Source organism: Hipposideros armiger, unplaced genomic scaffold, assembly GCF_001890085.2.
Source record: "Hipposideros armiger isolate ML-2016 unplaced genomic scaffold, ASM189008v1 scaffold_3, whole genome shotgun sequence".
NCBI classification, from domain to species: domain Eukaryota; kingdom Metazoa; phylum Chordata; class Mammalia; order Chiroptera; family Hipposideridae; genus Hipposideros; species Hipposideros armiger.
The window spans coordinates 5,147,536-5,169,507 of NW_017731353.1; the positions used below are offsets into that span (position 1 = coordinate 5,147,536).

At 48.9% G+C, this 21,972-nt stretch overlaps 1 protein-coding gene across 12 annotated transcripts in view; it reads right to left on the bottom strand.

Annotated features, from left to right (window-relative positions):
• The window catches only part of RAPGEF1 (Rap guanine nucleotide exchange factor 1), a 132,797-nt gene that overhangs the window by 54,424 nt on the left and 56,401 nt on the right, over nucleotides 1-21,972 (bottom strand). For 11 of the 12 annotated variants that reach the window (XM_019638909.1, XM_019638849.1, XM_019638830.1 and 8 more), the window contains 4 exons: nucleotides 10,075-10,214; nucleotides 9,388-9,501; nucleotides 4,717-4,895; nucleotides 455-611 (listed from right to left, as the gene is read on the bottom strand). In XM_019638909.1, the coding sequence (XP_019494454.1) occupies nucleotides 455-611; nucleotides 4,717-4,895; nucleotides 9,388-9,501; nucleotides 10,075-10,214 (590 nt within the window). The remainder of the gene's footprint in view (nucleotides 1-454; nucleotides 612-4,716; nucleotides 4,896-9,387; nucleotides 9,502-10,074; nucleotides 10,215-21,972) is intronic. The other variant, XM_019638867.1, reaches the window with a different exon arrangement.

The window sequence follows — 21,972 nt, forward strand, 5'->3', positions numbered from 1 at the left end:
GACTTCAACTACAGTTTCATGTCTTACTCATCTCAATCCTGATTTCTACCAGGAATCCCAGAAGGTTTCAGAATACAGAAAGGTGGGAGCTGACCAGCTGGGAGTTGTGCTCAGAGTCAATGCAAAAACCATTTCGGCTGCATTTTGTCTAGCTGACAAGGACGCAGAGCCAGAGTTTAACATACTCACTGCAGATTTCACACAATGCCCAGTAAAGGCTGACTGTCTGGCAGCTTTGCCAATTATTGGGCCAAGTACAAAGGCTTGTATTGCTGAGAGAGCCGTTTGTACCAGAGAATGGAGTCATATCGGCCAGAGCAGCGTACCAACACCAGACACTGGGAGACTTTCATTCTAATGCCTTACGTTTAGGAACAAGCTCTTGTGTGATACACGCCCAGCAGGGAGACTGCTCTGAGTCCCCGCCTAGGATGGTCGTGACCTGCGTCCATACCTTCACTCCGTCCAGCACAGCCTTGATGACGCCCTTCACAGTTGTCACCATCTCTTTATCTTCTGAGTTCACGCCTTCCAGCATCACTTGGTCAGACCATCGAATGAGATTGGCGAGACTCTGGTATACTCGGCTATAGCAGGAGGACAGGGCTGAGCTGGGGGGGGGGAGGGAAGATTGTAAGGAGGATATTAAAAATCTAAAGCACGCATCACTTTACTATATCCATCTAGTACAGAACCAGTTTGTCAGAGATGAGGGAATATGTTTCAATCTTTCTTTCTGTGAAATCCACACGACCTTTGGATAAACAAACCCTTCCTCCCTGAACCCATCTCCTTACAGCCAGTAAAACTTTGCGAAGCCTTCTAGTCTTGTCATTTTGTTTCATTTCTCAACTCTAACATAAAAATTCCATCATGAAAGTTAATCCGCTTTTTCAAACTTTACATCCCCCAAGATTCTGATGATGTCTGAAGGTACCACCCCTTCCCTCCTCCTAGGTGCTAACCACTGGGCTGGGGCAAAGTGTCACATATTTCTTGTCTGGAGTTAGACTAAAATTCCCATCCGACATGTCACAAGGAGGCAACAGGTTTGTGGGACTCGCGTAGGCGGGGTCCTTTACAGGAACAGCCTTTAAACGTGAGCTCAAACAGATCTGCAGTTTACTAGAAGTCCTCTGCCGTGGGCTCAGCTACGCCTCCCTTGTGCCACAGCCATGGCCGAGAGGCCAGCCGACTGCACTCATGAAGAGTGTTTCCAGAACGATGACAAATCGGAGGCGAGGGGACCCGGGGTGTGTGTGTGTGCGCGCGTGTGTGGGAGGTTAGCTACACTGTGAGGCCAGCGCACACCAAACAGACACCCTGAATGTTTCGGGATGCTTCACCAGGTGTACAGTGGAGGCCAAAATGAACTTTTATATCTTTCATATAGTTTTAAATAGCTAAAGACAATTTTCTATAGGAATTATAGAAAGGGTTATTTTTCCACTTCAAATATTATGTATTACAATAGAAGAGCAAAAATATAGAAAACCTGTTGGCTGCCCCTCTTCTACTCAAAACATTTAGAAAAAAAAAAGAAAGAAAGAAAGAAAGAAAGAAAGAAAGAAAGAAAGAAAGAAAGAAAGAAAGAAAGAAAAGAAAAATGAGGCAGGCGTTTAGGAATCAAAGATATAATTTTTAGAAAAACACATATAATATTGTAAGACATGGTTAAAACAGGTTCTAAAAACAAAGCTTTTTAACACAAAAACCTGACTCAAACAGCACTTTAACGTGAGGCTCCTCAGAGCCAGGTAAGGAGGAGAACACGCTCCCAAGAAGTCTAACATGCCACGTAGCAGTCATTCCACTCTGCATGTCCCAACAGGAGAGTCACACAGAACCAGAGCAGCCTCCTCAAGCCCCATCAGAAACGAGAAAAGTTTACAAAAGGAGCCGAGAAAGCCAGGTTGGGCTGCTTCGGAGGAAAACACGAGTGAAAAGTATTGGGTGCTGGACCTACCCTCTTAGGCCAGAGGACTGAGAGGGTGAAACCAAGTGAAGTCTCTCCTGGGGGCTGGCTCCTAGGTGACATCATCCTGACCAGGGAAGGCACTGGAGCAACTCTGCCTCCTGGGGCCTGGCAGACCAGGTGCCCTGGGGGCTCCACCAAAGCACCACTCTGTTAAGCTACTGGCAATAATTAGATGGGGGGGGGCGGGGTGCACGTCAATATAATACTGACTTTCTATCTGCCTTGAATGGTGACAGTTCCTTGAAAGCGCCTACAGAATTTGGCAATTGTGTCCACCTTTCACATTATTAGCTTGGGAGGCAGACTATCCCTCTGTCAGGGGCTATGACACGAAGGAAGGGAGGAGGGTCCTGTACTGTGAAAACGCTGTCCAGTGGACCACTCGCTGATCTGTTTCTGAAATGGAGCCAGGCCATCTACACTGCAGGCAGGCCGGGGTCCTGCACTCGCTGCCTCTGGGTGTCCACCCACCTGCATGCATCACCCACACCGAGTAGCCAGCTGCCTATCCGAAGGCCAGCCCACCACTGTCCTGGTAGCCGGGGGGAGGGTGGTGAAAAGCCTGCCCATCAGGACCCAGCCTGTAGAAGGGGCTCTGAGCAGAGGGTGGGGAAGCTCCTCCCAGCTTTCAAACTGCACAGGGGCAATGATGAAAAGACGCTAAAAGAAGCATTTGAGGAAGCATTTCTGATCATCTCAGGGAGATCAATAAAAATCTTGGCTCTTCAGAAGAATTTCAGGAGGAAAATCTCTTAAATGTCAAAGGACTACCAGCAAAAAAGAAAAGAAAAAAAAAATCATCATTCCTTACAGCCACTCCCAGGCATTTCTCTTTTTCGCTCTAGGAGATTGTTATAGACGTTAGAAGATTTTTGTCAGCTATAAAACAATTACAAAACCTCCCCACAGACAAAAAAATGCCCTCAAACCATTCTCATATTACTGACCAATTCTACCAGCGCTGGCGTGTCTAGAAAGCCATTTCCCAGCAGGGCTGCTGGCCAACACTCCACGAAGCGCCAGTCCTGGTAGCGACACACTGTCAACGCCCTTCGTCACAGAGTTTCACTATGGTGACTCTGCTAAGGACACTCAGCACCTGCCTGAGGCGGGTGAAGCGATCCGCCCTCTTCCCAGTGTTCCCCTGTGTGTGCCGCTCCCCTAGGGGGCCACACGCTCGGCCCCCGTGCCGGCTGTGTCTCCTTCGGTCCGGTCAGGGAGCACACCGGGCCCGGCTGCCTCGGTGCCTTTGCTGTCCTCCTTCTCCTGGCCCCACGGCCAATCCAACTCCCACCCTCCCTTCAGGTCCGGCTCCCGCATCTCCTCCTCCAGGAACCGGACCCTGCAACTCTCCCTCCTTCAAATCCAACAGAGCTCCTGCTGGGTACTGTCAGATTAGGACTTCATCATAGACGCGGGAGTTGATTTTCTCAACTAGATTTTAACTCCCGTGGTGGGACCATCGCGTGGGGAGAGGTATATGAGAGCGTTTTGTAAAAAGTCATCTACGGACCGCAGCCTAACGTTAGGTGTGTTCCCCCACAGGAGAACGGCATGATCTCGAAGCTGGGCCCTGGGTCAGCTCACAGAAAAGCTTAGTACTTGGTTTCCAGGCTCTCGAGACCAGCACACAAAGCACTGAACAGGGCACCAAAGGGACTCATTTCCTCAGATGCGCTTCCTATGTGACAACAGCATGGCATGAAAAAGTGAGGCCAGCTGCAGGGCCAAGCCACACGGACCCTGTATCCTCCACCACCAACTTGCTTCCGTGAGCTGCCAGCGGAACGCCCACCGTCCACAGGGGCGGCTGGCACTCCAGGGTGGAAGCCCCACAGCAGAGAGCATCTTGGAAATAAAGATCGTTTGCTTTGTTTCCAGAAAAAGAAAACTGCACTTCATTGCCAAGTTCTGAAAGCAGCTCATGAAAGCCCAGCCTCGTGGGGCTCTGTGAACACTAACGCATCTCCAGGAACTGAAACCGAGATGAGAATGCGTTTATCCTGAGCAGGTACCAGGCAGGGAGGAGAAACAGAGCTGCAGGCATCTGACAGCCTCTCGAGGAAAAGTTCCTGCTGGGCTTTCACTTAGGATCGCATAGAATACTGCTTTCTTTCTGCACTTAACAATAAACCTGGGGCAAGCTGCTTGCTAGCCTGTACAAGGAAAATGCACTCCAGCACTAAAAGCATTACCCGACAGACGCTTCCGGAGGAGGGCTGACTCCACCCCCCACACCTGGCTTCCAGCGACCTGCGCTGCCCTGTGGGAGGTCTTGGCTGACAGGTCAGTGTCTCACTGGCCCATGCTCGAAGGGGCTCTTCTCTGTCTCGTTTGCCCTCATCATCTAAGCAGCTGCGGTCTCCAACAGGCTAGGTGTTGACAGGATTAAACATCATAATAAACTGGTTCACACAGGGTAGTAGGAGAAATGCGTCCTCATCAATGTGATTATGGCCAATGAGCTCATGCAAAGAAATGACCCCCGACTCACACCATGGCTACGTCCCTAGTGATGAACAGTAGAGATCGGCCTCATGTTGAAGTCTCCTGAGTAACAATGACCTTGACCTTGGGAGAGCATCAGGTGACGTCCAAGGGGCTGGGGAGAGGGTTCCTTTCCCTCCCGACTCTCTTCACTGTTCCTAGAAGCCCTGAGTTTGAAATGTCCCCACACTAAGACGCCTCAGGCCTCCACTGCTCGGACGGATGCCGCTGAGGACTTCAGAGCCACTCACCTGTGCTGGATTCGGGGTTCGCTCTGCACCAGCGGTAGGATGGCCTCCAGCACCTTGCTGGCTGAGCCTGGAAGCATCTCTAGCACCTTCTTATCGATGGCCATTTTGTCCACAATGGTCTTAAAGTAGCGCAAGGCACTGACCACCTCCTTCTCTTTCTCTTCCAGCCAGCTCAGGTTCTGAAAGGAAATGTTAAGCATAAGGAGGGAGGGGAGAGGGTAAAGGGAGCTATTTAGAAAAAAAAAAGACAAAAATTCCTGTAAACTATCTTGACAGTGATGCACATGGAAAAGGTTTCTGGCTGCAGAAACCAAGCCGGATTCCTTATCTAAGGGTTGCGATCAGGATACAGAGGCCTAACTTGAAGGAAGGAGGAGAGGGCGTGGACCTAGAAAGGCTCTTTAGATATTCCTGGATTCCCTCCCTGGAACAGAGGCTGATGTGGCCTGAGGCCTTGAAAATTCACTTCTCTCCCACACAGAGACACCATCACTAATCTCATTAGGGGTATCCAGTGAGGACTAATTTGCTGATGGCTGTGGGGAGCTTAGAGAACCAACAGTTAAGTCCCATGGTGCATATCTACCCAGCAAATCAAATCTAGAGACCCAGGCCCTTCAAAGACCAAGACTCAAGGGGCTGTGTAAGGCTGGGCTGGCCTTAGTGTTCAAAACCCCTCCTGCCAGGAGGCCTCGCTAGACCCCACATTCCCCTGAAAGACACAGCCATCGCTCAAAGAAATGGTGTGGCCCTCCCGCAGGACCTGGGGACCCTGGGGCTAGAGGGGGCGCGTGCTCTGGGGTGAAGAAGCGGAGCAGCTGGCAGTGATTCAATCATGACCCGAGCAGCAAATGCTCACAGAAAAGTGCTCCGGGGGAAGAGGAGACTTCAGAGCCCTGCACCCCCAGGATTCAGAGCCCGCGCCCAACGCCTCTGCCCCGCACTGTGGGACGCCCGGAACCCACAGCCAGCAGGGTGCACACCGCTTTGTTCCCTTCCATGTGCCGGCCCTAACGTCAACGATGGGCCCCGGCTGGCTGGCAGGGAAGGTGGAATCGAGGATAATCGATAAAATGGAAGCAGCCCATAACGGATGGTCTGCTCCAGGAGAATCGATGACACGTCCAGTATGAGGACAAGTGCCACCTGGGGGCGCTTTGAGGTCCAGAGACTAGATCAACAAAAGCAAGTGTGGACAAGAGGATAATTTCTAGAAAAAGTTAATATATGATAATCTACCAATAGATAAGTAAATAATATAGGTAAAATAAAAAGTGATTAGGATTCTGAACACTACCTTTTTCCTTCTAAAATAATGGAGAATGCCATTTTAAATAAAAAAAGTCAATAGTGGAGGTGTTTATTTCATGGGAATATCAAAAGACAAATATATGAATGGGATCAAGAAGTAAGTAACGCCTTTAGTCAGACAACTTTCAAAGACCTGATTTAATTTCTCTCAACAGAGCACTTCCCCAAGTGCGTTCTGTAGGCCACCAGGGGAGTTCTCCAGGGGGGAAAGAGAACCCCCACCCCATCGCTGTAGCCTCTACCCTGTGCTCTTCCGTCCTCACTACCCGACATCCTTGCTTAGTTGCTGTCTGTTCCCAGAGTTCAGGCACTTTTTTCTCCACTTACGGACAGGTGCTCTCGGCTTTGCCACCACCTACCGGGGGCCGGGGAGAGCCTGAGTATGAAGGGGTCTGGGTGCCTGCAGACATCAAATGTGACTAAAACCACAGCTGGCCAGTCTGGCTAGAGGACTGTGACCACCACACTGCCATCTCAGGACAGCAGAAAATGTCAGGAACCAGTGATGATGAAATGTGGGGAGGAAGTAGGAAACACTTACAGAAAGTGTCATCAGGGTCACTGGGGAGAGAGGGGCTAACCTGGAGAAGGGAGGCATCCCAAAGGGGCAAGGCGTGTTAGAGTAAAAAGAAGTTTCCTGTCATTTGCAGAGCGCTCAAATGAGCCACTGAAGAGCCAGGCTGCCCTGGGCTCCTAGCAAAGGAGCGACAATTTAGCAGAGTCAGGTTTCACCCATGAACTCTCCAGCAAATTCCACTCCCAGGATTAATGGCCTCTGAGCACTGTGCATTCTCCTAGCCCCTCAGGTGCTAGCTGTGGCTTCTTGCAAAATGCAGCCAGCAGTCAGGAGAGCTGACAACGGGACACTAGACCGAACACTTGCTACAACCAGGACCCGAGGCCTTTGCTGATACTGCGCAGCAGCACAACCTCAGAGAGGCACATGCCACCTCCTGAGCAGCCCCACTGTGAAGGACAAGGTGGTGCCACCACCAGCCCAAGCAAAGCAGGCAACCACGTGAGAGCAGTGGTGCTGGGAGGGCCTAGACCCAAAGCCATTTCTGTGCCTCGGGCCTGGTAGGCTTCCGGCTCCGCATCTGCACAATGGGGAGAAGAAGACCTGCCCGGGGGACTGAAAGAGGTTGGTGTGGGGACTGAAGGAGAATACACATGGAAGTAGTTTGTAACATTTAAGGGAAAAACAGGTTTGCTTAAGAAAACGTGGGCCAGTGCCCAAACTCTCTGTATATTAGAAATGCTGAAAGCTTCTGCACATGGTTATGGAGGAGCAAATAAGAACATGTGACACCGCACAGGACAGGGCCTGGGCACAGAGAGAGACCCTCGGAAAGCCGGCAGTGAATCCGAATCTGTGCTTCTAACCCCTGAGCTGCAGTTTCCCGTGTATTTAAACAGGGAAAGCCATGCGTATAAACTGGGATAAAATGAGAATGTATATGGAAATATTCTCTAAGAAGTAAGAGAGCTAATAAGTAATGAATAATTAATAGCAAATGTCAGACTTATTGTAAGATTTCTCCGACAGCCTTCAAAGTTCACACAGGTAGGCAGGTCCCTGCAACACTGCCGGTTCTGTCTGTGGGCCTCCACCAAACGACACGTTTGTATTCACTTTGTTTCATGCAGGTGACCTGGGGCACAGCACAGTGATTCAGCCCTTCTTAAAGGGCGACGACCAAAACCCGGGCAACACCCTTCCCTGGGTAGAGGTCACGCCTGCAGCTCCCTGCTACAGAACAGGGTTTCGCAGCTGCGCACTGGCGACACTGTGGGGTGGGCAATTCTTTGTTTGGGGTGGGGAGCTGTCCTAGGTATCGCAGGATGTTCACCAGCATCCCTGGCCTCTGTCCACCAGATACGGTAGCACCTGCTTTGCCTTCCCAGTTATGACACCAAAAAACGTCTCCAAATATTGGCATCGCCCCCTGGAGTTTGCAGGAACCCCCATTAAGTCAAGTACACTGTAGCATCGAATTCCCCCGCCCCATGACTTCTCTTGGAGTAATGAAGAAAGGGGGGGACAGGAATTCCAAGAACTGAGTGGCTGGAACAGTTTCTTATCAGAGTTCACTAGCAGAGCACAAGTGTTAGTAAATTGTTTTCCTCTGGACTGCCCGGAATAGTGCTAGATGACAGCTGACACTCGTCTTGGACTTAATCTTCAACTCAGCTCCAAGAGGTTGCTAAACAGATCGTAATAACAAAGTCACTGTGGCACAGACCGAATCTCCTCCGTGTCACACTCTTCTCCAGCCTGGAGTTGGGGTCAACCCGGCAAACACTGAGTATCTCACTCTTGTTCTTCAGCCTCCTTTTGTTAACAGATGGGGCAGGAAAAATTTTGAATCTCCAACAAAAGACTTCTAGATTTAAAACCTTTCTTTTCTCCACTTTTAACTAGGATTTTAAGACAACCTGCTAGTCAACATAAAAAAAAAAACCAAAAAACAACTAGGTGCAAAATTCACGGATTGTGTGTTTCCGTAACAGGGCAGTGGCATAACTAACTCCCAGTGACATTAAACTGAGGACTGTGTCAACAGCTCTGCCACAAACTGCTTCGGGTCATCACTAGAGGACCTAGTTGTCTACAAGGCTTCTTTTTATTTCACATTGCTAAGTTTACTTTTGTTGTGATGTTTAGTGATGGGTGGGGGTTAACATTTGGACTTGTGAGATAGTCAGAAACAAACTGGCTTTCATAAATAGGCAAAACGGCCGCGTGAGGTTTTGACTTGGATGTCAGGCAGTCTTCTTCAAATCTCAGCTTCACCACCCTTTTTATGTGTGGCTTGGCCAAATGTTCAGTATCTCTACAGCCTCAGTTTCCTTTTCTACCTGCCAGTGTTGTCGTGAGGGTTAAGTAAGAGAACGAGTGCGAAGCGCTGAGCACGGGGCTAAGACACAGGTGGCCCTGGCTCTGAGGGCACTTGGTTCTATGGCCGTGTCACCGGTCTAACAGAGCTCCTTATACTTTAGATGCCCTTTCTCAGCTACTCAGATCATCTTAGCAGCTCGAGGAAAGAACAGCTGGTCTTGAGAGATGAGATGAGACTCACCCACTTCCCCCAGAACCCACTGGACCCAAGCAGCGCACCCAAACCAACCCCAGAAAGGGTCCCCGAGCTTTCGCCATGGAGGACTCCCCATAGGGGCTTGGGGTAAACTCTTACTTTTCCCCAAGGTCCCTTGGGCTGTTTCCTGAACAAGTAAGCCCACAGCTGCCACCCAACTGAACACAATGATATTGCAACAGAGGTGGTTCCATCCCCGAGACCATGGGCCAGGATTCTGCAGTAGAAGGCAAGGCAAACCCCATGTTCTTAACATTACACTGACCTTCTGCCTTTGAGACCTGGAAGCCACAGCACTGGTGGACATAAACTCTACTGCCTGCTGCTCCAGATCCAAGGGGATAGGGTAGCCCTCTGGTAGAAATCTGTCTGTTGCCTCCTGGAAGAGAGGAAACCTGGATTCCTACAGAGCTTGTAATGGCCGTTTGAGGCTGAAGGGAGGGGTTGATGAAAATCAACAGCTGTTTCAACATATCTGGCTTGACTGGCCCTACTGAGGTTACTAGTGCTTGAGGATATCTGGCTGGGTTTCAGGGATTTTGCGTGTCTCAGAGCGCGAGCCCTAAAGCCGAATGATGGACGTGCTGGACATCACAAACTCCCCCATACGTGTGTGCATGTGCTAGGGCAGCATGGGGCTCTCGAGCGGCATCCTGGGTGTGAACATGATATGCTGAGCTGCTGTAAATGCCCAGAGGATGACACATCTGGAAAAGGAGAACCATTCTACCCAAAGGAAGCTGACCGATTAAGATGAGAAACACTCACCACCCTAAGGGTTCATGTATCACAAGAATGCTGGAGACCCGCCTGGAACCACGGGACGCTATGGAACAGGTGCTCTGTACTGAAAGCTCAGTCCCCAGGGAGTGAACTTGAACTCAGAAAATGAGCACAAACTCATATCGCTCCCAGCAGAAGGCCAGGAGAAACTCCTAGCGAGGAAGCTTACTTTGTTCACAGGCTTCTCCAGGATTTTCACGGACACCTCAGCTGGTTTTCCCTTCTTTGATGGCGTTCTCTTGATTTTGGGTGAGTGGAATTTGTCCATCAGCTTCATGGTGAAGGAGGAGAGATGAGAACGCTGAGAGTCTGAAAAGAAGAGGGTGCTGAGTGTTAGGGGCACAGTGGAGTTCTGTGACCTTCTGTGGAAATGAGCATCGTCCCCAAACAAATCTTTTCCCCTGGCTGTTCTGAGTTACAAAAAAAAAAAAGGAAATATGGATTCCTTAAAACATTGCTGCTTCCGTGTTTCAATTTTTGCAACTTCTGTCTAGGTTCGGTTGTGCAGAATTGTGGAAGTCAAAGGCAGTCAAAATGGGTGTGGAAACAGAATGGGCAAGTATTTCCGAGCGTCCTTATAGAGTCTGTATGATGATGATCTAAGCGAAGTCCAAGGGAACCAGCTAAGAAGAAAGAATACCCAAGAAGAACCACAGAAGTGAAGGTGTATAAACTGGAAAGAAAGGCCCTTTCAAATCAACTTTCTCATTTTGGGGTTTACAAACTGCAATAAGTGACAGGGGCAAGGTGTCCGAGTTGGCAGTGGAGACTGAACTAGAACTGAGGTGTTCAGAGCCCTCTGGACATAGCAAAAGACTGAATGGTTTCTCTCTGAGATCAGGACCAAGGCTGGGACGCCATTCTCACTACTCCCACTCTAGGATTCCAACAAAAGCCATCCCGATTGGAAAGGGAGATATAGAACTATCTCTATTTGTAGATGACATAATCTTGTATATGGAAAATCCCAAGCAATCCACTAAAAAACTATTAGTACTAATATTAGTACTAATAAATTCAGTAAAGTCACAGGATACAAGATCAATATACAAAAATCAAACGCATTTCTATACAATAGTAATGAACATTCCAAATGACATTTTAAAAAGCTTCAATTTATAATATCATCAAAAAGAATAAAATACTTAGGCATAAATTTAATATAAGAAGTATAAGACTGGGGCGGCCGGGTGGCTCAGTTGGTTAGAGTGTGTGCTCGGAGCAACAGGGTTGCTAGTTCGATTCCCACATGGGCCAGTGAGTTGCGCCCTCTGCAACCAGATTGACGATAATGATTTGAGCTGAGCTGCCAGTGGGCGGCTGGATGGCTCAGCTGGTTAGAGCACATGCTCTTAACAAGGTTGTCAGTTCGACTCCCATATGGGATGGTAGGCTGTGCCCTCCTCAATTAAGACTGAAGGACAACAACTTGACTTGGAGCTGATGGGTCCTGGAAAAAACACACTGTTTCCCAATAAAGTTTAAAAAAAAAAGGATAAGACTTATACACTGAAAACCACAAAAACCTATTGAAAAAAATTAGAGACGATCTAAATAAATGGAAAGACATCCCATGTTCAAGGACCAAAACACTCAATATTGTTAAAATGGCAGTACTCCCTAAACTGATCTACAGATTCAATGTAATCCCTATTAGAAACCCAGCTGCTTTTTTTTTTTCTGGGTAGAAAATGCTAATATTCCCGTGTAGGAAAATACAAGGAACCCAGAATAGTAAAAAACATCTAGAAAAAGAATAAAGTTAGCGAATTCACACTTCCCAATTTCAAAATTTGCTACTAAAAAGTTAACGGTAATCAAGGCAGCATGGTACTGGCATGAGGAGAGCTATAGAGAACAAAAGAATTGAATTGAGAGTCCAAACATAAACCCATGTGTCTACGGCTACCTGATTTTTGACAAGGGCGTCAACACTGTACAATGGGGGAACAGATATTCTTTTCAACAAATGATGCTGGGACAACTGAATAGTCACATGCAAAAGAATGAATTCAAGCCCTTACCTCACACGATATACAAAAATAAACAAAATGAATCAAAGATGTAAATGTAAAACTATAAAACTCTTAGAAGAAAATACAGGGATACAATTTTTGTGACCTTGGATTTGGCAATGATTTCTTAAAAACAATACCAAAAACACAGGTGACAAAAGAAAAAAATAGATAAACTGGACTTCATCAAAATTAAAAACTTTTAAATTAGACATTGTGGTTATCATTTTGCAATATATACAAATATCGAATCATTTCATTGTATACCTGAAGCTAATATGTCAATTATACCTCAATAAAAAAATGTTTGTGCTGCAAATGATACCATCAAGAAAGTGAAAAGACAAAACTATAGAATGGGAGAAAATATTTGCAAATCATATACCTGATAGGGACTTGTATACAAAAAATATTTTCTAAAATCTTACAATTCAACAATGAAAGACAAATAACCCAACTAAAAATAGTCAAAGGGTCTGAATAGACATTTCTTCAAAGAAGAATACAATTGACAAGCACATGAAAAGATGCTTAACATCATTAGTCATCAGGAAAATAATGCAAATCAAAACTACCATAATTACCACTTCAAACCCATCAAGTATGAAAAAGTCAGATAACACCAAGTGCCGGTGAGGACTGGGGAAAGTAGAACCCTGAAGCACTGCTGCTGGAAATGTAAAATGGCGCAGCTGCTTTTGAAAACCTCTGGCAGGTCATCTCAAGGTCAAACACAGTAACCCTACGGCCCAGCAATCCTATTCCTAGGCATACACCCCAGAAAAATGAAAACGCACAGCCGTGTGACTTGCACACGTTCACAGGAGCATTCTTCATAATAGCCAGAAGGTGCTAACAACTCCAACGGCCAAACGCTCATGAACGAATACATACAATGTGGTGTATCCATGCAGTGGACCATTGTCAGCAACTGGAAGAAATGAAGTATGCTGACACCGGCTACGACATGGATGAATCTTGTCAACATCAAGCTGAGGGAAAGGAGCCGTCATAAAGACCACGAGCTGTATAATCCCAATCATTTGAAATGTCCAGGAGACGCAAATCGACAGGAAGTGGATCAGTGGCTGCCTAAAGCTGCGCGAGTGGAGAGGGATGGAGACTGATCGCTAAAGAGCATGAAGTCTCCTGTTCCCAAGTCAGAGTCTGGTGACGGTTGTAGAACCCAGTGAGTTCTAAAGAAAACTGACTTCTACACTTCCGACGAGTCAGTTGTATTTGTGAATCTATCTCCATGAAGCTGGTTAAACAAAACCCACCGAGCGGCCTTCCTTCATCTTGCCATTTACCACAGCGCGTTCCACTGTATGAAACTATCTTACTAAGTGATTTCTTTCTGTGTTTGGCTCCTCCCAAGAGTGCTGGGCCTGCCGTGGCGATTTCTGGCTCCCCAGTGCTAACACGGTGCCTGGCCCACAGAAGATGCTCAGTACACATTCACTCAATGAATCAACCAATCAAAACACATGCCATGAAAAGAAATGCTTCTTTTGGTAACTGAAATTCCCAATACTTGAAATTGGTTGAAAAGTAGGGAACAGAACACAATCCTATGCAATGACAAAACAAATATCTGTAGTTTTAAAAATAAAAAGCACTCCCCCTTTCCATTTTTCTAGCAATTGACTACTAAAATCCCTTCCAAATGACACACAGGCCTGTCACTGTGTCTACACCAGTGGTTCTCAACCTTTCACAGGAGTCGCCTAAGACCATCGAAAAACACACATTTTCGATGGTCTTAGGAACCGAGACACCGCTCCTCTATCGGTCTCCAGACCCACATGCAGATATGCTCACATATGAGTACCCGGCGACCCCTGTGAAAGGGTCGTTCGACCCCCAAAGGGGTCACGACCCACAGGTTGAGAACCGCTGGTCTACACTGTCGCAGGTGACTTAATAGGGTCAAAGTTCAACTCCTTTGCCAAAGACCTTCCAGGCGGCAGGCAGGCCCAGGTAAGGCACCTGCTCTTTGCAATGATCTAGGTGCCCACTGCACTCTGGACCACAAAGAACAGCCAGGCCTGGGCCTTCCTTCACACGCGCAGCCAGGCTGCACGTGGCTCCACAGCTGCCTGTCTGCTGTCTCAGGCCCCAAACGTGAACACGAATCTGCAGGAAGGTGGGGCAGCTCTCCTCACCCAAGAGCTCACACCAGCCCTTATTTGTCGCAGCCATTCTCCGGATCCAAAGTAGGTAAGCTGGGTGGAATGACTTCTCCAGGGCCCTCTGCTCTGCTGCTCCTCCTTTCTCGCCCAAGCACAGTGGGCCCTTGATACAGCTTATGCTGCCTTCTTTATGCCTCAAAATCATGTGACTGGGCTAATCAATCACGTGGTGATTAAAAGGGTGAGCTCTGTAGATACACTGTCTGGGTTAAAATACTTCAGAGTCACTCTCTAAGTCTTTTTTTTTTTTTAAGATTTTATTGGGGAATTGGGGAAGGGGAACAGCCAAGTTGTTTTTCAATCTTAGTTGTGGAGAGCGCAGCTACCTCAGCTCCAAGTCCAGTCGCCATCCGGCCACCCCTCGGCAGCTCGCGGCTGCTCAGCTCAAGGTGCCCTGTTCAATCTTAGTTGTGGGTGGGCATAGCCCACCATCCCATGTGGGAGTCGAGCCAGAAACCTTGTTGCTAAGAGCACACACTCTAACCACTGAACCATCTGGCCACCCGGCAACAGCTCAGCTCAAGGTGTTGTGTTCAATCTTAGTGATGGATGGGCAGAGCCCACCATCCCATGCAAGAGTCCAATCGGCAACCTTGTTGTTAGGAGCATGTGCTCTCACCAGCTGAGCCATCCTGCCACCTGTTGGGAGCTCAGTGGCAGCTCAGCTCAGGCACAGCTCGCTGGCCCATGTGGGAATCAAACCGGCGACCCTGTTGCTCAGAGCTCGCACTCTTAACCAACTGAGCCACTCGGCCGGCCCCACTAAGTCTTAAGTCTCCTTGTCTGAAAAATGGGGCTGATGATATTGTCCTTGAGATGGCTGATGTGAAGCAGGTGACATGCCTGGGATAATGCAATAAGGTCCTTACCCCAGAGCAGGCCCACAGTACCTGCTCAGTGCAGGGCCTCACCTAACTACCAACCTGATCTGGAGGGGAGCAAGGCTGATCTAACTGAATCCTGATTTGCCAAATGCTCACAGAGCCGAAGCAGGCATTTAACTCTTGCTCCCGAGTAACGGGGGGCCTTACGAGTGCCCCCTCCTCTTCCTTCAGCACTGACAGGACCCTCGGTCGGGCCTCAGCCTGTTTATCTGTTTCCCTCTCTGGTGCCTCCTTCTGCGGTGCCCTTATTGCCCCCCCCCCCATGCCGCTCCTTCTGCTCCAGCGGCCCTAAAGTCACAGCACATCCCTCACCAGGCAGATGGGATGTGAGAGCAACGGAATAATCTGTGTGACTTCCACCCTGGCAAGTAAGAGTGAAAGCAGGGCTAAAAAAGCAGACCCAAATGGAGAAGTCTAGGCAGGATGCACGGTTCCTTTAGTTAGCTTCGGTGGTCAGAGATCTCCGGAGACATGGGCTGGGCGGGCCGACTTCTGCCTCCTCCAGTCTGCTGCACTGAGTGGCTGCGTGGGCAGGCGTGGGGCTGAGGGGCTGTCCACATTCACATCTGTCACCACAACCAAGGGCGGAACTAGGGTAAGCAAGCATGGAGGCCCAAACCCTCCCAGGTGCCTGCACGTGCAGGGCAGCCCTGCTCAGGACCCAGGGTCGACTGAGGCGACATCTCCCTCGGTCTGACAGTAAACTGAACCCAGGAAGCCCAGCAGAGCACTCACTCTCCACCTCTGCCCGCCAGCCACAGCCCCAAATCCTGTCTTGGGGCATGGCCGGGGCGCAACATCAGCATTTAGAAGAAGTCTCTAGCAAGAAATGTTTCCACAGAGTACATAAAAGCCTCAAAACAGCCGGCGCTAGCGCATGACGGGATAAATCCAGTGGGCAAAGCACTCTGTAATGGCAGCCAACCTCGGCACGCTGGAAATTGAGGACACCAACCAGGACAGATACTGACTTGGAGGCTGCCTGTCACCTTCTCCTTGAAACTACGGGTTAGCAATACAGCTGAATGCATGTGAGTGCTGAGAAGCACAGCGGTGACCGGTGACAGCGGGAGGAAGCCAGGGGCAGCTCTCAGGGCACCTCTCTCTCTTTCCCTCTTCCTGCTCCCCTCCTCACATCCCTCAGGCATATCAATCGTCCGGGGCGGGGGGCAATGCCAAAGGATGCCCCACGCTACCACAGTCAGGCAGCTGTACCAACCACCCTCTTAGCCTGTTCACTTAGGGAATTACACTTCCGATTCTGTATGTGTGGTTTTAGAGATGTTCTAGTACTGAAATTAAGACAAAATTTTGAGAGATTTCATACATACATTTAGAGATGCTCCCAGGCTTACGATGGGGTTACCCCCCAATAAACCCAACAACAGGCAACCATGATTCTCATTTTTGTGCTTGTCATCCCTTACTTTTTTTGTGAGTTTATATCTGTAAGTAGAGTTTAGTTTGTAAGTCTGTGCTAAATGGTAGCAAATGGTAAATAGTATATATTAATGGCAGTATGTTGCTCTTGTTTTTTCACTCCACAGGTCTGACAGGTAACCGTGCTGAAGTATACGTAAGTGCTTTCATTCCCAGCGCAGCCACATTCCGTTATATTCCGTAATACCAGTTCTATTTATCTGCTCTCCCATCAGTGGACATTTGTTTCCAGCTTTTATAACCAACGCTACTATGAGCATTCTCATACATGTCTCCTGGAACACGGGAAGTCTTCTATGACTGGAAATGCCAGATCAGAGTCTATACCACATTTCATTTTGCGGATTTTACCAAACAATTCTCCAAAGTGGCATGGCCATTCTGCAGGCCCACTAGCAAGGTCCCAGCTGCTACACACCCCCACCGACACATGGGATTGCCACACATGCACACCTGCCACGTGGCCATGCCTAACCAAAGGAAACGAAAGCCCCTCTTCAGGTGGAAACACCAAACCGGTATCTTACTGTGATCTATCAGGTCTGTGAGAGCAACTCAAAGGTCGGTGACTAAACTTCAGAAAACAAGGCCCCAGACCTCTGCTCGGGGTGGCCTTTATGGCAGGAAGGTTGGGGACTCCCAGTGACTAATCTGCTTAGTCATTTCTTCCAGAGAAAGGGCGGCCTCCCAATTTCTGCATAAGTGACCACGATGCTACTGAGGGCAGACCTTTCAGGGGCAACCACAACAGGGGCATACCCAGTTATCAGACGAATGTCCCCTGCCCAGACAGGAAGAGGACAGGCTGAAGGAAAGGCACGTGGCCTGCTCTGAGTCACGTCCCACCAAAACCCAAAAACACACCAAAGCCAACCAAGTTCTTCCCGAGTCGTCTGCCAGGTGCGCTTCATTGTTAAATGTTCACCTTGCCCTTTGGCCAGGCCTGACAATGACTGCCTGCACTGACAAATGTGCATATCAACTGGCCTTTCAGATGTCACTTGTAGCAGCAGCTGGGATCCCAACTTAGCACCGGTTTCTGTCAGGGCTTAATTTTGCCCTGGATGGGGGAGGGGAGTCTCTAAATATCCACCGTACAGGCACCACAAAGTCAGGGTCACGATGGATGACGCCCTGAGACAGTGCCAATCTTCATAAACACAGTGGCTGTCCATCTCTCCTCACCTGTGGCGTCCTGGGCGCAGAACTGCAGCACCACTGGGGGAGGGGTGTCCACTTGTCCAATTCCACTTGCCTACCCACAGCCCCATTTTCCAAATGCCAGAAAGGACAGCTAGAGTGGAGAAGCGACTGGAGGACATGCAGAAGAGCTTCCGTAAACACAGGGATCTCAGGTCTTTGCTTCTCTAGGTTTTACAGACTGATGTAAAGACAAGAGTACGGCCTGCATGGGTGCTGGGCACAGCGGACGGCACGCGGGCTTTGGAGTCGGGCAGCCTGTGCTGTGCCCCGAGCTCAGCCACGTACGTGGGTAAACTTTTCACTTCTCTGAGCCGAAGGTTCCTCACCTACAGAATGAGCGTGAAGTCCTGGGCTCGCTGTGAGGGCCGAGTGTGATGCTGTGTGTCAGGCGTGTGGCCAAGGACCTGACAAATAGTGAATGCTCCCTAAAATGGCAGCGTTCCTGCCAACTGACAACATCTCCAGGCCTCTGCCACCACTTACAAGGCAAAAGCCAAACATAATCCCAGCCTAGGAGAATGGAAAGCAGCCTAATGTTTCATTTTTGTCCAACAATTTCCACTTTCAACATTCCTCTGTCCTACTTAATACACAACTATTCGCGTTAAAACAGGGAAAATAATACTTGGAGCTCTGCAGCACGATAGGCTCTTCCGACATGAAAACCTGTTCCTATTTCCCATTTCTCAGGAAGCCCACTTGATAACCACCACGCTGCTGGTGGAAACAGCAAGTTTGTCCTTTTCTGCTTTTGCAGCAACAAAAAGACGACAACCTCATTATGAAAATTGAAGCACTGCAAAAATATATAACCTAGAAAGTAGGAATCGCTTGTCACTCCATGTATGGCAGAGCTGAAATATTTTTACCTTAACAGCACTCTGTGGGCCTTTTGCCATGTGGGCATGGATAATGACCTGCTGAAGGGCAGGCCACTGCGATGTCACCAGGCCCCTGACCGACGGTGTCTGCCTTGCCCTTCAAACAATGCAATGCCCTCATGCTAACCTCTCTGGGCACCCGTATATGGAGGCGGTGTGGCTTTGGGGTGTATTTGTTTTCTGTTGAGACATGATTCTGTGAGCAGGCTACGTGCCTCTAGAGGTAGAATTGTTAGGTCAAGAGCATGAGCACTGAACGTGATAAGATCCCATCCAGCTGCCCCGAGCCAGACGCAGCCAGAGTGAGGCTCGGGGGGAGGAGAACGGGGAGTGCAGGAAGGAGGCTCGGCAGCAGGGCCCCCAACTCCTCGGGAGAAGACCGGGCCTCAGCACCTTGGATTTGGGCTGATAGAGCCGCCATTCTCCTTTCACTCGCACAACTGGTAAAGACGAAAAAGGTTCAGAACTGAACGGACACCTCACAAAAGACGATATCCACATGGCCAATAAGGAGACGACAAGATGCTCGACTCTATCGGTCACCAAGGATGATGAAGTCATAAAGTGATGACCAGTACACACCACTACACACACACTGGAATGGCTACAAAGAAAGCCCAGGAAGCACCAAGCGTTGGCAGGAGTGAAGGCCTGCGGTCACTCCCGACCCCTGCTGCCGAGGGGGATCGGGCTGGGACTCCCTCTCCGAGGGGGGCAGCCCGGGGAAAGGCCTGCGTTAGCTCATCCTAACACAAACACCAGAATACTCAAAGCAGGGCGCCCAAACGCCTGTGGACAGGACAGTGGATGAACTGTGGCACCTTCGCACACGGAGTACTATGTAGGCTGAAAATGAATAGTCCTCACCCACACACAACAAGGAATGAATCTCACAAATGCAGACAGAAGCCAGGTACAAAGACGTGTATTTTGGATGATTCCAATTATGTAAATACAAACACAGGAGAAATTAATCTATGATTCTGGGGGTCAAGGTAGTGGTTACGTTGAGGGTGGCCGGCAACTGGCGGGGACACGAGGGCATGAGCTGTGTGGTCTGCTTCTTGACTGGAATCGGTTACACTGGTGCGTCTGGCTTGTGAAAACTGTGCAAGCTGCACGTCTAAGCGGCACTTATCTGGTACATGGTACACCTGAATAAAAAGCTGACATAAACTAGACACAAGGTGTAAGGTTCTTCTAAAAAGGAGCCCACGGGACCTTTACATGGGCCAGATTAGCAGGTCATTCACAATTCAAAGAAATTCTAGTTCTTGAAATTAACAATGTATTTAACCATGAAGAACCCAGAATGAGTATCTTCCAAAGTACTCTGTATTGAGTATCTCAGGAAGAATCTGTGGATATCTCAGGAAGCTTTTGTTTCACCTTGGTAAAAATAATAAAAAAGCCGACGTAAATTGGCTTGTTCAGGATCTGAACTCTCCAGTAAATGAACGTTTTCTAATCTCCTTTTCCTTACTGTATTGAAAATTCAAAGAACTTAATGTAAGTACAAGTGTATCCTATAATTTATTTTACCCAAGACTGAACCAATGCATTTCTGTACAATTACAATAGCACCTACTCATGAGGTTAGTCTAAGGCTTAAAACAATATTCATTCAGTAAGTATCTGAGCATCTCATCCGTGCCAGGCCTGTATCAGTATCAAGGAGCCTGCCTCCCCCGATATCCAGGGAACATGCCTGAGGCAGTGGGACAGAGGGGTGGGAGTTAGGGACACAGAGGGAGGCTGGAGGTACACATCTGGTAACTGTCGGCAGACAGACGACACAGGAAGCTGAGTGACTAGATGAGAGCCTGGGATGCGGGCACATGGAGAAGAGGTCCACGTCACTTGACTGTTGAGTGGCCTCTGTCTACACACAAGTTCTTGGCGTGTAGCAGCTCAAGCACAAGTCCAAAACCGTGTTCCTGATACTCCCTTCCCAAATGAGCTGTCCCCACGTCTTGGTAAACAGGAAATTTCACGCTACCAACAGTTCTTCTCAAAATTCTTGACGGTTCTTTTGCTCATATCCATCATGTAATCCTTCAGCAAATTCTGTTAGTTCTTCCTTAACATTATATTCGGAATCGCACCACTATCAACACCTGCCCCACCATTACCCTGGCCAGAGCCACCATCACTCCTCGCCTAGACCACGACAATCGCTTTCTAGCTGAATGTCCTAGTCCTCTCAGCCCAGCAACCGGAATGCGCCTCACTAAAGTTAAGTCTGATTATGCTGCCCCTCTGCCCGAAGCCCTCCCACGGCACCCATTCTCACTCAGAAAAAAAGCGAAGCCCTCCAGAGGTCTGCAGGTGCAACGTGATGTGCACCCCGCATGTGCTGCTCCCAACCCCGACCACCAGCATGCCCCTCTCTCCCCACACCTTTGGGAGCAAGCCAGCCCATCCACAGGAAACCTGTCTTCTGCATCAGTCAGTCCCCAGGGGGAGGCCTAACACGTGTCTATGACTAGCTGGATGGGTAATGTCGTCTCATCCCGGGACTCGGTAAACAGGAAGCGTATGTGGCTCTCAGCGCACGCTTCGTCTTTCACGCAGATCTTTATCAGAAACCAAAGTAATATTTTGGTCATCATGTCTCTTAATGCATTTTGTTCCAATTTTCAAAGTTCAGGAGAGAAAAGAGATTCTACTCACTGGTCCCTTCAGACCATGACGACGGTCACATCTTACTCATTTGGGAATCTGGCACCTAGCCCAATTACTGGCACGGCGAAAATAAATACTAAAGTGCTTGTTCGTGAATTCTGTAACAACTGACAACAACCACACTCAACCCACACCAGAGAGTACTATCTGATAAGTGACGCAGATGGAACGGTTTCGATGGATTTTTAATGTAATTCTCTAAGGAGTGCCAACATACCAGTCAGGGATGACTCGGTCAAGAAGTGTCTTTAGTGTGGCGCTGCTGTTTGAGGTTCAAGCCACTTTCAGGGAAAGACAAGAGAAAAACCGTACCCTTCCCCCCTCCTCGGTCGCTAGAGGACGATGGACTCTCCAACAGAAACACAACGTGAACCAAATGTAATTGAGAAACCCTTTTTTTTTTAAATTGGGGAATTGGGGGTATGGGAACAGCGCTGGCGAATTGGGGGAAGGGGAACAGTAAAGTTGCTGTCCTGCTGTTCTTCAGTCTAGTTGTGGAGGACGTCACTTCACTGGCCCAAGTTGGCACCATCAATGCGCTCTTCCCCGGCGAGGCAGATCAGTCGCGGGCTTCTGGACAGCGGCTCACAGCGGCTGCTGGCTGCTCACACTGGCTTCCGGCTACACACGGTAGCCCATGGCAACCCACTGCAGCAGGGGCTGCAGCCTAGGCCGTCGCTGGCGACTCACCGCAGCCCAGCTCCAGGTTGAGCTGTTGTTCAGCATCTTAGCTGCAGAGGGCAGTGTCACTGGCCCTCATATGTGGG